Genomic DNA, 13,103 nt, shown 5'->3' with positions numbered 1-13,103 from the left:
CATTTTAGCTGAAATTAATTTTCGCTGAGAACACTTATTTAGATGATTTGTATGGAATTTATTTTCACTGATTTTTGATGAGTTGAATCATCCCTTCGGGAAAAATAGCAGGTATAAAGTATTTACGGTACAATTAATTCAAACATCAAAACATGATTACAAGAATAATATCATACTACCCCACCTTGGAGTGGATTCAGAACTAGCTTGAACAATGCCCTGCATTGGAGTAAAATTCATACTGATTTGTAAACCCTTATTTGCAGACACATTTTCTAGAAAAAAAAAGATACCATAGACTTGTTTGCCATAGAAAACTAGAAATATAATCACGAAACGGATAAATCTGACCAACATATTTTGTGAGACTTTTTAGAATTTCCTTAAAATCTGAGAATATTAATTAATCATAATTGGTGTGAAGAAATTAAGTAAGAACTACCAACAGAAATAGCTATAATAACAGTAGAGCCAAAACATAGGGCATGTCTTCTGGGGTGGGCACTCATTGGACCAAACCGCCATCCGACGAATGGGTGTCAGCCCAATGCAACAATTTGACTAATGCAAGTCAGATCAATGCACGTCAGACTAATGAGTGTCAGACCAATCCACCATCAGACTAATGCGAGTCAGACCAATGCACCATCAGACTAATGAGTGTCAGACCAATCCACCATCAGACTAATGCAGGTCAGACCAATGCACCATCAGACTAATGGATGTCAGACCAATCCACCATCAGACTAATGAGTGTCAGACCAATGCACCATCAGACTAATGCGAGTCAGACCAATGCACCACCAGACTAATGGGTGTCAGACCAATCCACCATCAGACTAATGGGTGTCAGACCAATCCACCTTCGACTAATGCGAGTCAGACCAATGCACCATCGGACTATTGCGAGTCAGACCAACGCACCATCAGACTAATGGGTGTCAGACCAACGCACCATCAGACTAATGAGTGTCAGACCAACGCACCATCAGACTAATGAGTGTCAGACCAATGCACCATCAGACTAATGAGTGTCAGACCAATGCACCATCAGACTAATGCGAGTCAGACCAATGCACCATCAGACTAATGAGTGTCAGACCAATCCACCATCAGACTAATGGGTGTCAGACCAATGCACCATCAGACTAATGAGTGTCAGACCAATGCACCATCAGACTAATGCGAGTCAGACCAATGCACCATCAGACTAATGGGTGTCAGACCAATCCACCATCAGACTAATGCGAGTCAGACCAATGCACCATCAGACTAATGCGAGTCAGACCAATCCACCATCAGACAAATGCAGGTCAGACCAATGCACCATCAGACTAATGCAGGTCAGACCAATGCACCACCAGACTAATGCAGGTCAGACCAATGAGTGTCAGACCAATGCACCACCAGACTAATGAGTGTCAGACCAATGCACCACCAGACTAATGAGTGTCAGACCAATGCACCATCAGACTAATGAGTGTCAGACCAATGCACCATCGGACTAATGGGTGTCAGACCAATGCACCATCAGACTAATGGGTGTCAGACCAATGCACCATGAGACTAATGGGTGTCAGACCAATGCACCATCAGACTAATGAGTGTCAGACCAATCCACCATCAGACTAATGCACCATCAGACTAATGAGTGTCAGACCAATGCACCATCGGACTAATGGGTGTCAGACCAATGCACCATCAGACTAATGAGTGTCAGACCAATGCACCATCAGACTAATGAGTGTCAGACCAATGCACTATCAGACTAATGAGTGTCAGACCAATGCACCATCAGACTATTGCGAGTCAGACCAATGCACCACCAGACTAATGGGTGTCAGACTAATGAGTGTCAGACCAATGCACCAACAGACTAATGAGTGTCAGACCAATGCACCATCAGACTAATGGGTGTCAGACCAATGCACCATCAGACTAATGAGTGTCAGACCAATGCACCATCAGACTAATGCACCATCAGACTAATGAGTGTCAGACCAATGCACCATCAGACTAATGGGTGTCAGACCAATGCACCATCAGACTAATGGGTGTCAGACCAATGCACCATCAGACTAATGGGTGTCAGACCAATGCACCATCAGACTAATGAGTGTCAGACCAATGCACCATCAGACTAATGCGAGTCAGACCAATGCACCATCAGACTAATGAGTGTCAGACCAATGCACCATCAGACTAATTAGTGTCAGACCAATGCACCATCAGACTAATTAGTGTCAGACCAATGCACCATCAGACTAATGAGTGTCAGACCAATGCACCATCAGACTAACGAGTGTCAGACCAATGCACCATCAGACTAATGGGTGTCAGACCAATGCACCATCAGACTAATGGGTGTCAGACCAATGCACCATCAGACTAATGAGTGTCAGACCAATGCGTGTCAGACCAATGCACCATCAGACTAATTAGTGTCAGACCAATGCACCATCAAACTAATGGGTGTCAGACCAATGCACCATCAGACTAATGGGTGTCAGACCAATGCACCATCAGACTAATGAGTGTCAGACCAATGCGTGTCAGACCAATGCACCATCAGACTAATTAGTGTCAGACCAATGCACCATCAGACTAATGAGTGTCAGACCAATGCACCATCAGACTAATGAGTGTCAGACCAATGCACCATCAGACTAATGGGTGTCCAGTGTTCTCCACAGGGGGTTTTAGGTGGGCGGCCCGCCCATCAAGTTTTACGGCCGCCTAGTAACTCTCAACACCCGCCCACCAACGTACATCCAGCTGAAATTATTTGTAAAAAGCTTGCATTGTTCTTCCCAAGCCTAAACAAAGGAGTAGTTGCCCAACCCTTTATTTTGCTATTGTTCCAAGAGTCCAAACATAAACAATGACCACTGGAAGTCTGCAAGCAGTTATCAAATGTATTCATGGCAATGTGTCAATCGCCTGAATTCATCGTCGCCCGACATTGTTGCCACTTATTGCTCACGATACGCAACTACAGTGGTTTAAATTTACAGCTGTATTTTTAATAATCGTCTTCCGATCACGAAAGAAAGAAGTAAATACGAACGAAATGTATATGCACAGTAAATAAACAAATATATTAGCAGATTGCATGTAAACTCGAACAAAAATTAAAATTCTAGCCGTATTTACAACGTTCGCTCGATTTTCATCGTGAAAACAGCATGGAGTAGGCAAACTGGTGACCTTTTGGCCTACCCCATTCAACGACCGTCGGCCACCCACCGTTGTTGGCGCTGTAACGATTTAGTATCTAAGTTGCATAGAGGAACAGCGCATTCTGGGTGTTCGTGTACTAAATTCGGAAAGCGGTAATAAACATCAAACATGGCTGCCGGATTAGTTTACCGCGAGTATTTGTAATTGAATAATATTTTAGTTATCTTTACCATGTTTTTTTCCAATTTATCCATTTTTTATGTCTAATCTTTCGAGAACATAGCAGATTCTTTTCTTTTGCCGATTGCTAGCATTTTTTCTTTAATTCCAAAACAACGTGTATCGTGACCGTAAATGCGTAAATGCATCTTACTGTCCGTCGGCACGGGTGAGTACTGATGCCACAAATAAAAAATGTTATGAGTTTTATTTTGACAAATCGTCCGTTTTGGCGTCGGGGACAAATCATCTCGTATATTTTCTACATTATAACTCTTGTACTTGCTCTTGGTTACTCGAATTGCATTTCATGAACGTAGAATAAATTGCGAACGTGTAAATCACCGATTTCAAACTTTTTGCATTTCGTAAATAATAATAGTGACCAATCTGTTTGTATTTCAAAAAATTGTAACATGTTTCAATTAAATTAAAAAAAGAATAGTAAATAACTTAGTGTGTATTGCAGTTCATGACATAAATGCTAGAATGCTGTACAATGTATGTAAATGACATGCAAATTAATATGCAAATTTATGCTAATTAGGCCGCCCACCAGCTATTTTGGATTGTGGAGAACACTGGTGTCAGACCAATGCACCATCAGACTAATGGGTGTCAGACCAATGCACCATCAGACTAATGGGTGTCAGACCAATGCACCATCAGACTAATGGGTGTCAGACCAATGCACCATCAGACTAATGAGTGTCAGACCAATGCGTGTCAGACCAATGCACCATCAGACTAATTAGTGTCAGACCAATGCACCATCAGACTAATGAGTGTCAGACCAATGCACCATCAGACTAATGGGTGTCAGACCAATGCACCATCAGACTAATGGGTGTCAGACCAATGCACCATCAGACTAATGGGTGTCAGACCAATGCACCATCAGACTAATGGGTGTCAGACCAATGCACCATCAGACTAATGGGTGTCAGACCAATGCACCATCAGACTAATGAGTGTCAGACCAATGCGAGTCAGACCAATGCACCATCAGACCAATGCGAGTCAGACCAATGCACCATCAGACTAATGTGTCAGACCAATGCACCATCAGACTAATGGGTGTCAGACCAATGCACCATCAGACTAATGAGTGTCAGACCAATGCACCATCAGACTAATGGGTGTCAGACCAATGCACCATCAGACTAAAGGGTGTCAGACCAATGCACCATCAGACTAATGAGTGTCAGACCAATGCACCATCAGACTATTGCAAGTCAGACCAATGCACCATCAGACTAATGCGAGTCAGACCAATGCACCATCAGACTAATGGGTGTCAGACCAATGCACCATCAGACTAATGAGTGTCAGACCAATGCACCATCAGACTAATGGGTGTCAGACCAATGCACCATCAGACTAATGCGAGTCAGACCAATGCACCATCAGACTAATGGGTGTCAGACCAATGCACCATCAGACTAATGGGTGTCAGACCAATGCACCATCAGACTAATGGGTGTCAAACCAATCCACCTTCGACTAATGGGTGTCAGACCAATGCACCATCAGACTAATGGGTGTCAGATCAATGCACCACCAGACTAATGGGTGTCAGACCAATCCACCACCAGACTAATGCGAGTCAGATCAATCCACCATCAGACTAATGGGTTTCAAACCAATCCACCTTCGACTAATGGGTGTCAGACCAATCCACCATCAGACTAATGGGTGTCAGACCAATCCACCTTCGACTAATGTGAGTCAGACCAATGCACCATCGGACTAATGAGTGTCAGACTAACGCACCATCAGACTAATGAGTGTCAGACTAACGCACCATCAGACTAATGGGTGTCAGACCAACGCACCATCAGACTAATGGGTGTCAGACCAACGCACCATCAGACTAATGGGTGTCAGACCAATGCACCATCAGACTAATGGGTGTCAGACCAATGCACCATCAGACTAATGGGTGTCAGACCAATCCACCATCAGACTAATGAGTGTCAGACCAATCCACCATCAGACTAATGGGTGTCAGACCAATCCACCATCAGACTAATGGGTGTCAGACCAATCCACCATCAGACTAATGGGTGTCAGCCCAATGCACCATCAGACTAATGCGAGTCAGACCAATGCACCACCAGACTAATGGGTGTCAGACCAATGCACCACCAGACTAATGGGTGTCAGACCAATCCACCATCAGACTAATGGGTGTCAGACCAATGCACCATCAGACTAATGGGTGTCAGACCAATGCACCATCAGACTAATGCGAGTCAGACCAATGCACCATCAGACTAATGCGAGTCAGACCAATGCACCACCAGACTAATGGGTGTCAGACCAATGCACCACCAGACTAATGGATGTCAGACCAATCTACCATCAGACTAATGGGTGTCAGACCAATCTACCATCAGACTAATGGGTGTCAGACCAATCCACCATCAGACTAATGGGTGTCAGACCAATGCACCACCAGACTAATGGGTGTCAGACCAATGCACCACCAGACTAATGGGTGTCAGACCAATCCACCTTCGACTAACAGGTGTCAGACCAATCCACCATCAGACTAATGGGTGTCAAACCAATCCACCACCAGACTAATGGGTGTCAGACCAATCCACCATCAGACTAATGGGTGTCAAACCAATCCACCTTCGACTAATGGGTGTCAAACCAATCCACCTTCGACTAATGGGTGTCAGACCAATCCACCATCAGACTAATGCGAGTCAGACCAATGCACCATCAGACTAATGGGTGTCAGACCAATCCACAATCAGACTAATGGGTGTCAGACCAATGCACCATCAGACTAATGGGTGTCAGACCAATGCACCATCAGACAATTGGGTGTCAGACCAATGCACCACCAGACTAATGCGAGTCAGACCAATCCACCATCAGACTAATGCGAATCAGACCAATGCACCGTTCGTCTAACTAATGTTGCCAGAGCTACTCACTTGCCAAACGACTTCAGACCAATGTGGTATAGTATCAGATAAATCACATGCTGTACAACGCATCATGTGACAAGCCATGCATGGCACAGTCCCCGTTAGTTATCAAATTTAAGATATATAGTTTTGTTTATAGTAATATAGCTGGAATATAACCATGTCAGGAATATGGTTTTTTTAACATTAAAATGAGTGACATTTGTATCAGATCGTCAAACAAGTACTTGTCCATATTGAGAGATATTGCTCTGGAACAGCATTCAAAATCAGCCATTTTGAATACATACATATATATATATATATATATATATATATATAACATGATGTATAACGAATATATAAAATTCAAATAAGTCAAAGCATTTAAGAGATATGGCTCTAGAAGACCAATCATTAAAACAAAATGGCCGCCAGTCAGCCATTTTGAACGAAATTCACCCATAAATGCTTGATACATGTATGTGATGATTTTTTAGCACAAAAATGACCACCATTCGGCCATTTTGAATAGGATCGTCAAACCAATATATCTGTCTATGACATGATGTATAATGAATATTTAAAATTTGAACATAATCAGTGAAAGCAAGTCAGAGATATGGCACGAGAACCACATTCATTAATACAAAATGGCTGCCAGTCGGCCATTTTGAATCTTATCTGAAAAACAAATTATTTGCATCAAGGTCCCATAATGTCTAATGTATATACCAAGTTTGAACAAAATCCATTTGTAAACAGCCGAGAAATGGTTGATTTTTAGGATTTTTTCAGCACAAAAATGGCTGCCATTCGGCCATCTTGAATCAGATCGTAAAACAAAATAATGTGCATCAAGGTCCTATAATGTCTAATGTATATACCAAGTTTCAACAACATCCATCTGTAAACAGCCGAGAAATGGTTGATTTTGATGACTTTTAGCACAAAAATGGCCGCCATTCGGCCATCTTGAATCAGATCGTGAAACAAATTGACGTGCATATGTATAATATCATGTATGAAGTTTGATTGTGATTGGTCCAGGCATTTCTAAGATACAGGTCCAGACACACACATGCACGCACGGACACACGGAGGTCAAAACATAAGTCCCCGTTGTCGAACTGCGTCCGAACGGGGACTAAAAAACTGGTAGGATTACTGAGTATAGTCTGACAACTTTCGACCTGCATATACTGTAGTTCATCTTGTTCAGTAACTTTTGTCCATTGGAGATAAACCTAAAATGTATTACTCAATCAAGCCTTGCTGACCAACATTAGTTGAAAAATGTTTAAATTACAACATTCAAAAATATCAAGATTTTGTCAGTTGAAAATAATTGAAAAGTGTAGACATGTAACTCAAAACAACAGGTGCAGTTTAATCTCCTAAGAATTACCTCCAAGTTCTGACAGATAAATTTACCACACGGATAGCAGTTTTTTTACATAATTTCTCATGAAAAACTATTACTTATATTAACCAGTTAATAAGGACACCTGGTTAGATTACATTTGGATGTTGATGACATCTTAATGTATTCAACAAGCAGCCTTTCAGCTGAGATAGCTCTGCTGTTAGCAATGCACATTTCAATTGAAGAACTGAAGATATTCTTAGAAAATGAACGATATGTATAGTATCAAAGCAATCAGACTTGCGTTTTTTAACAAGAAGTCGAAAATATTGCTTTTTACCGAAAATGACAAAAATATTCTTCAAAATTAGAGAATTGAAGATATCATTACAAAATGAACAAATCTGAGAGGTATAGCTGAGGTACCTATATGCATAACATAAAAGCAATCAGACTTGCGGTTTTTAACAATAAGTCGAAAATATCACTTTTTACCAAAAAAAGACAAAAATATTCATCAAAATTAGAGAATTGTAGATGTCATCATGAAATAAACAAATCTGATATAGGTCTACCTGTAATACCTGTATATATAGTATCAAAGCAATCAGACTTGCAGTTTTCAACAAAAAGTCGAAAATATCACTTTTTACTAAAAATTACAAAAATATTCATCGAAATTAGAGAATTAAAGATATCACAAAATGAACAAATCTGAGAGAGGTCCAAATGTAGTACCTATATATGTAATATCAAAGCAATCAGATATAGGACTATAAACAAGAAGTCGAAAATATCACTTTTTACCCAAAATGACAAAAATATTCACCAAAATTAGAGAATTGAAGATATCATCATGAAATGAACAAATCTAAGAGAGGTCTACCCAAGGTACATATACACCAAGTATCAAAGCATTCAGGCTTGTAGTTTTCAAGAAGAAGTCGAAAAAGTAAAACATTGACATGGACAGTCACTCATATAATAAGCTCCGTTCGACAAAGTTGACAGCGGTGCTAATAAAATATACTGAAAACTGTTTAATTTATTAGTGTGCATACCCTAAAGTGTGAGTTTGATGTACAATATTGATTGTGGATACTTTATAAGAAAGAATGCTATGGAGATATGCATAATACAATCAAAGCAGGCAAAGCTACAACACACTTCAAGAATATTTTAAGACTTCAAAACACTGGCAGGTATAAATACCGCCCATATTCTGATTTCCAGATTCACAATTTCAGACTAGTAGTATTTTAGCATTCCCCCAACACACAGCTGGATTTTGCTAGACTTTGACTTTTTCTTTTTAAATTGGTTGTAGACAGAGATATAAAACTATGTGCAAATCATAGAAATGCTATTCCTTATGAAAATAAGTCATAATATTTAGTTGCAACGCCAGACTTCTGATAAAACGATAATTTGTTGTTTTTCTCAATTCAATTCAACCATGTGGTAGGAATTCAAATGCTATCTATCTACCGTGATGTTTTCACCTTATTGATTTTACGGTTTGAAATATTGTAATTGACATCTTTAATTCAACAATCAAGTATTAAACCACTACCACTTTTTCTACTCAAAAAATACAATTATCAGTGACTCGGTAAAAACAGTAAAAATGACATTAGGATTTTAAATACAGTGTTCATAAAATTTCGTTTCAACTAATAAACGCCCTTATTCTTCAGATCATAAGAATTCATCACAGCAGAAATTGAAAGGTTTATATTAACTTCACAAACTGCAAACTACAAAAAGAAATGTGAAGATACATTTTTGTAAACTACAATTAAATACCCCTCACCCCACCCCACCCACACAGAAAATCAAATCAAACACCTCGTTGGTATTTTTCTCCCTTGTACTTTGTACAACAAAATGTATTTTTCTCCCTTGTACTTTGTACAACAAAATGTACGTGTGTGTTAACATTAAAACAATTGCAAATTTATTCACCAAGACTGTAGCATGGCAGGGTGCAAACAAGTCATATTGCTTACTTCACCAAACTGACAATCTTTCACTGGTACAGACTGGGATAGGCATTCAAACTATTTCAACTTTCAATTTTAACCACCATCACAAAAATGCCTGTCAGTTCAAGAACATATCGCTTGACCTTTACTTTTGCAAACATAAATAAGGGACAAACCATTTTTTGTTTGTTTTAGGGTGAGGCAGGTTCCAGTTGCTGTGTTCCTTCTTGTTATGACAAAATTTTGCGTGCACAGATTTTGGCATTTTGATGTTTTAAGTTAAAACAGAAACAGTTCAAGTCACCAACAAATATATAATGAAAAATATTTTGATTTTCATGTGATAACCATTTTCATGTTTGTATTTTCCGGAAAAAAAAAATAATATAAGTAAAGTGCATGGTGGGAAATCAACATGCAATTCTAATACTCACACTTGCATAACAAAACATGCCTCATACCAGGAGCAAACAATTTTCCAAGCAAGGCGTTCCCTACTAGGATAACCTAACCTTGACCACAGCTAACAGGGCTATCATTAAAATATACAACCCAAAAAGAAGTAGGTCAATTTGAAGGTCTTATCACACAAGAAAGGGCCTTGAAATCCCAAAGCATGAATTCAGTTTCCTCTCATCTAAAGTAATATTCCGATCAAGCACAATAATATTTTTATGTAATTGGAAATTTGAGTGAAATACCTCAAGTTAAAAATTATCATTTAATCAAGTTAAAAATTATCAATTAATCAATGAGAAATTAACCTCAGAAAACAAAACAGGAAGCAGTATTTCAAAGAATTCCCTCCATATGCTAAATTTAATAAATGTTAAAATTATTAAACAACTCATGAAAACAGTGCTTTGACGTTTTAAATATTTGGAATCAGACCACCGCACACAGCTGTATAAAGGAACAGCATTTTTTTAACGCATTCTCGTGAACAATCTCAACTATTTTTGGATCCAGTGCACTGGAATTGTCAAAGCATCTTAAATTAAAAGAAAATAAAAGTATCATTCCGATGGTTTGAAATGTTTATTATTAGAAGATGATGGGGACTCCAAGTTAAACTTCTTAAAATAATCATTAAATTTGTGGCGCCTCGTAATTTGCCAACTCCCCCTATTTTCCCTGTTACTGCCCTGGAAAACTGGTACATGTAAAACACAAGTGTGTGCAGGCAAGGATTTAATAGGAACGCCAGATTTTTTTTTTTAGCCACACAAATATTGCCTCCCCCCTCCCAAAAATAACTTCCACAATAAAAATTTGTGTCATTTTTATAAGAAAAATATAGCCTTCTGCATACAAGCTCCCCATGTGATATGTTGATGGCCTTAATAAGTTATGCAAGATATGGCCAAGACTTCCTGTAAGTCTCCTCTGGTTGCAAAAACACGTCTTGGGTCGTTGTCTTCTGTGAACTTTCCTACCATGAGTTTGTACTATCTCTGACATATAAAATTGTTATTATTTATTTTTTTCAGCAAGTGTCAATGCTTGAACACTTATTGTCCAGAACAAAAATAAAGGTAATGGGGTCACACAAAGACTGTTGTATTTTTGGAAAAAAGATAATAATTTTCACAACCTTTAATTATCCAGATAACGTTGATTTTTGCATGCAGATAGCGGCTGGTGGCCATGTTTTTTTTTTGTGTTTTTTTTTTGTTATTTTTTTTGTTGTTCTTTCTCATGAATTACATCAACATGAGAAAGCTGAAATCCAAGTGACAAGTGGTGCAGTTGTTCTAGGGGTCACCTTTCACAGACAGAGAATGACCCCAGAGAACATTATGCATTTCATGTCTAATGTTAGCATATTTCGTGCGGCATGATAAAAACGAATATAAATTCGATGTGGCTGCCACAGATATGATCAATTTTATTGGTAAAATTATATAAATAACATCGTTTTATTTGTTTATCTTAAAATAGGATGTGACAGAGGAGTGGGGCTATTAACACCTATGTGTCGACGCAAACATAGTGATAGCAAGACGCACGCCGTGGCCTTGATTCCCTCGTCAAGTCGGTACAGATACATTGGACATGTAACGTCTTGATTTTAGGAGAGACTCGTGGAAATATTCACATTTCACGGCCCGGAACAACATGTACATTTTTTCGACGCGAAAATGTCGTTTTTTCATAACGCGACCACCACTGTTGTCATCCAAACTCCACTATTGTGATTGGAGTGCCACCCAAGCTGCTGTCGGTTGTTGTTCAGTACTGCTAGTCACGGATCTCGTCGTCATACCGGGGACGAGCTTTCACTGGCAGACCTACCCGTTACTTTCACACCAATACCAGTTCATTGTAACACCAAATAAATAATTCAAACAACAGTAATTCAACATACTCTGACAGAAGTGACAACGATCAAAGATTTCTTTCGAGTACACCGTGCCGACATTGCTATAAATTATCGTGTGACGCATCCAGTATCAAAACAAGTCAATAAAGCCCAAGAATAGAGCCGCCTATGCCAATTTGAACCCCAGAGTATGCTAAGCATCTACCTACCGTGTTCTTCTATTCTGCTTTCTGATCTTGATATAAGCGTAACGATCGTAAATAAGAGCAAAAATAATCGCCTATACTGTATCATGGCTGTTTGTTGAAGCTGCATCGTTTAGCTTGGTTGACAGTGTTTTCAAAACCACGCTGTTTACAGGTTCGAGAAACGAGCCTGTGAGGAAAAGACGGTGATATTTGTACCCGTATTGTCCGCCTGAGTCAAAATACTCACTCTACCTGATCGCAGTCTCGGTCATAATTAGCCCGAAATTGGGTCCGTTAGTCTCCACTGTACAGAAAATACACCAAACAGCAATTTTTCGGAGTTTTTCTTGACAACAACACAAAGTTATGGCGGGATGTACAGCGCTCACGATGGTGATGGCGGCGTTGGATTCGTTCCAGAAATTGACACTGTGTAACAAACAACCTGCAACAAACCGTGATCTCCCACGCAAAAAATCCCACGATCCCCTCTTCCTAAACGACGGCAAAAATTATTTTTGATCCCGTGTACTGACGAAAAGTGACAGATCCGGTTATGGGGCGAATTGTCCGATAATACCAACAATATTAGGGGGTTGTATGATCACTGAACACCACGTAGCAGAGCGGTGACCTCTTCCTCTCATTGAAATATTGGAGAAAAACAAGTCAGATGAGTCCATTACAAAAATGGGTAAAATAGCAATAACATAGAGGGGGGATATTTTAGGCTTTGATTATCGTTTATAAAATGGAGGCGTTATTAATTCTATACGTTGTTATACATTACAGTTGTGAATAAGAAAATAAATAGGTAATTTTGTATCCGGGTTGTGAATGTTAGAGGACATGCCATGTTTTCAGACAAATGCAAACCCCTATACAGCTAGATAATAATGGTGGATGCTATTACATTTT

General features: G+C 39.5%; 1 protein-coding gene across 1 annotated transcript in view; it reads right to left on the bottom strand.

The window, feature by feature from the left end:
* LOC100329033 (insulin-like growth factor receptor) overlaps nt 1–12,842 on the bottom strand; it is a 52,856-nt gene extending 40,014 nt beyond the window's left edge. Inside the window, exon 1 of the mRNA XM_085507014.1 lies at nt 12,207–12,842. Coding sequence (XP_085363140.1) covers nt 12,207–12,312 — 106 coding nt within the window. The 5' untranslated portion in view covers nt 12,313–12,842. The remainder of the gene's footprint in view (nt 1–12,206) is intronic.
* Nucleotides 12,843–13,103: the final 261 nt, after the last annotated feature.

Source organism: Saccoglossus kowalevskii, chromosome 13, assembly GCF_978046115.1.
Source record: "Saccoglossus kowalevskii chromosome 13, keSacKowa6.1, whole genome shotgun sequence".
NCBI classification, from domain to species: domain Eukaryota; kingdom Metazoa; phylum Hemichordata; class Enteropneusta; family Harrimaniidae; genus Saccoglossus; species Saccoglossus kowalevskii.
This window is presented reverse-complemented; position numbering and strand designations above follow the sequence as displayed.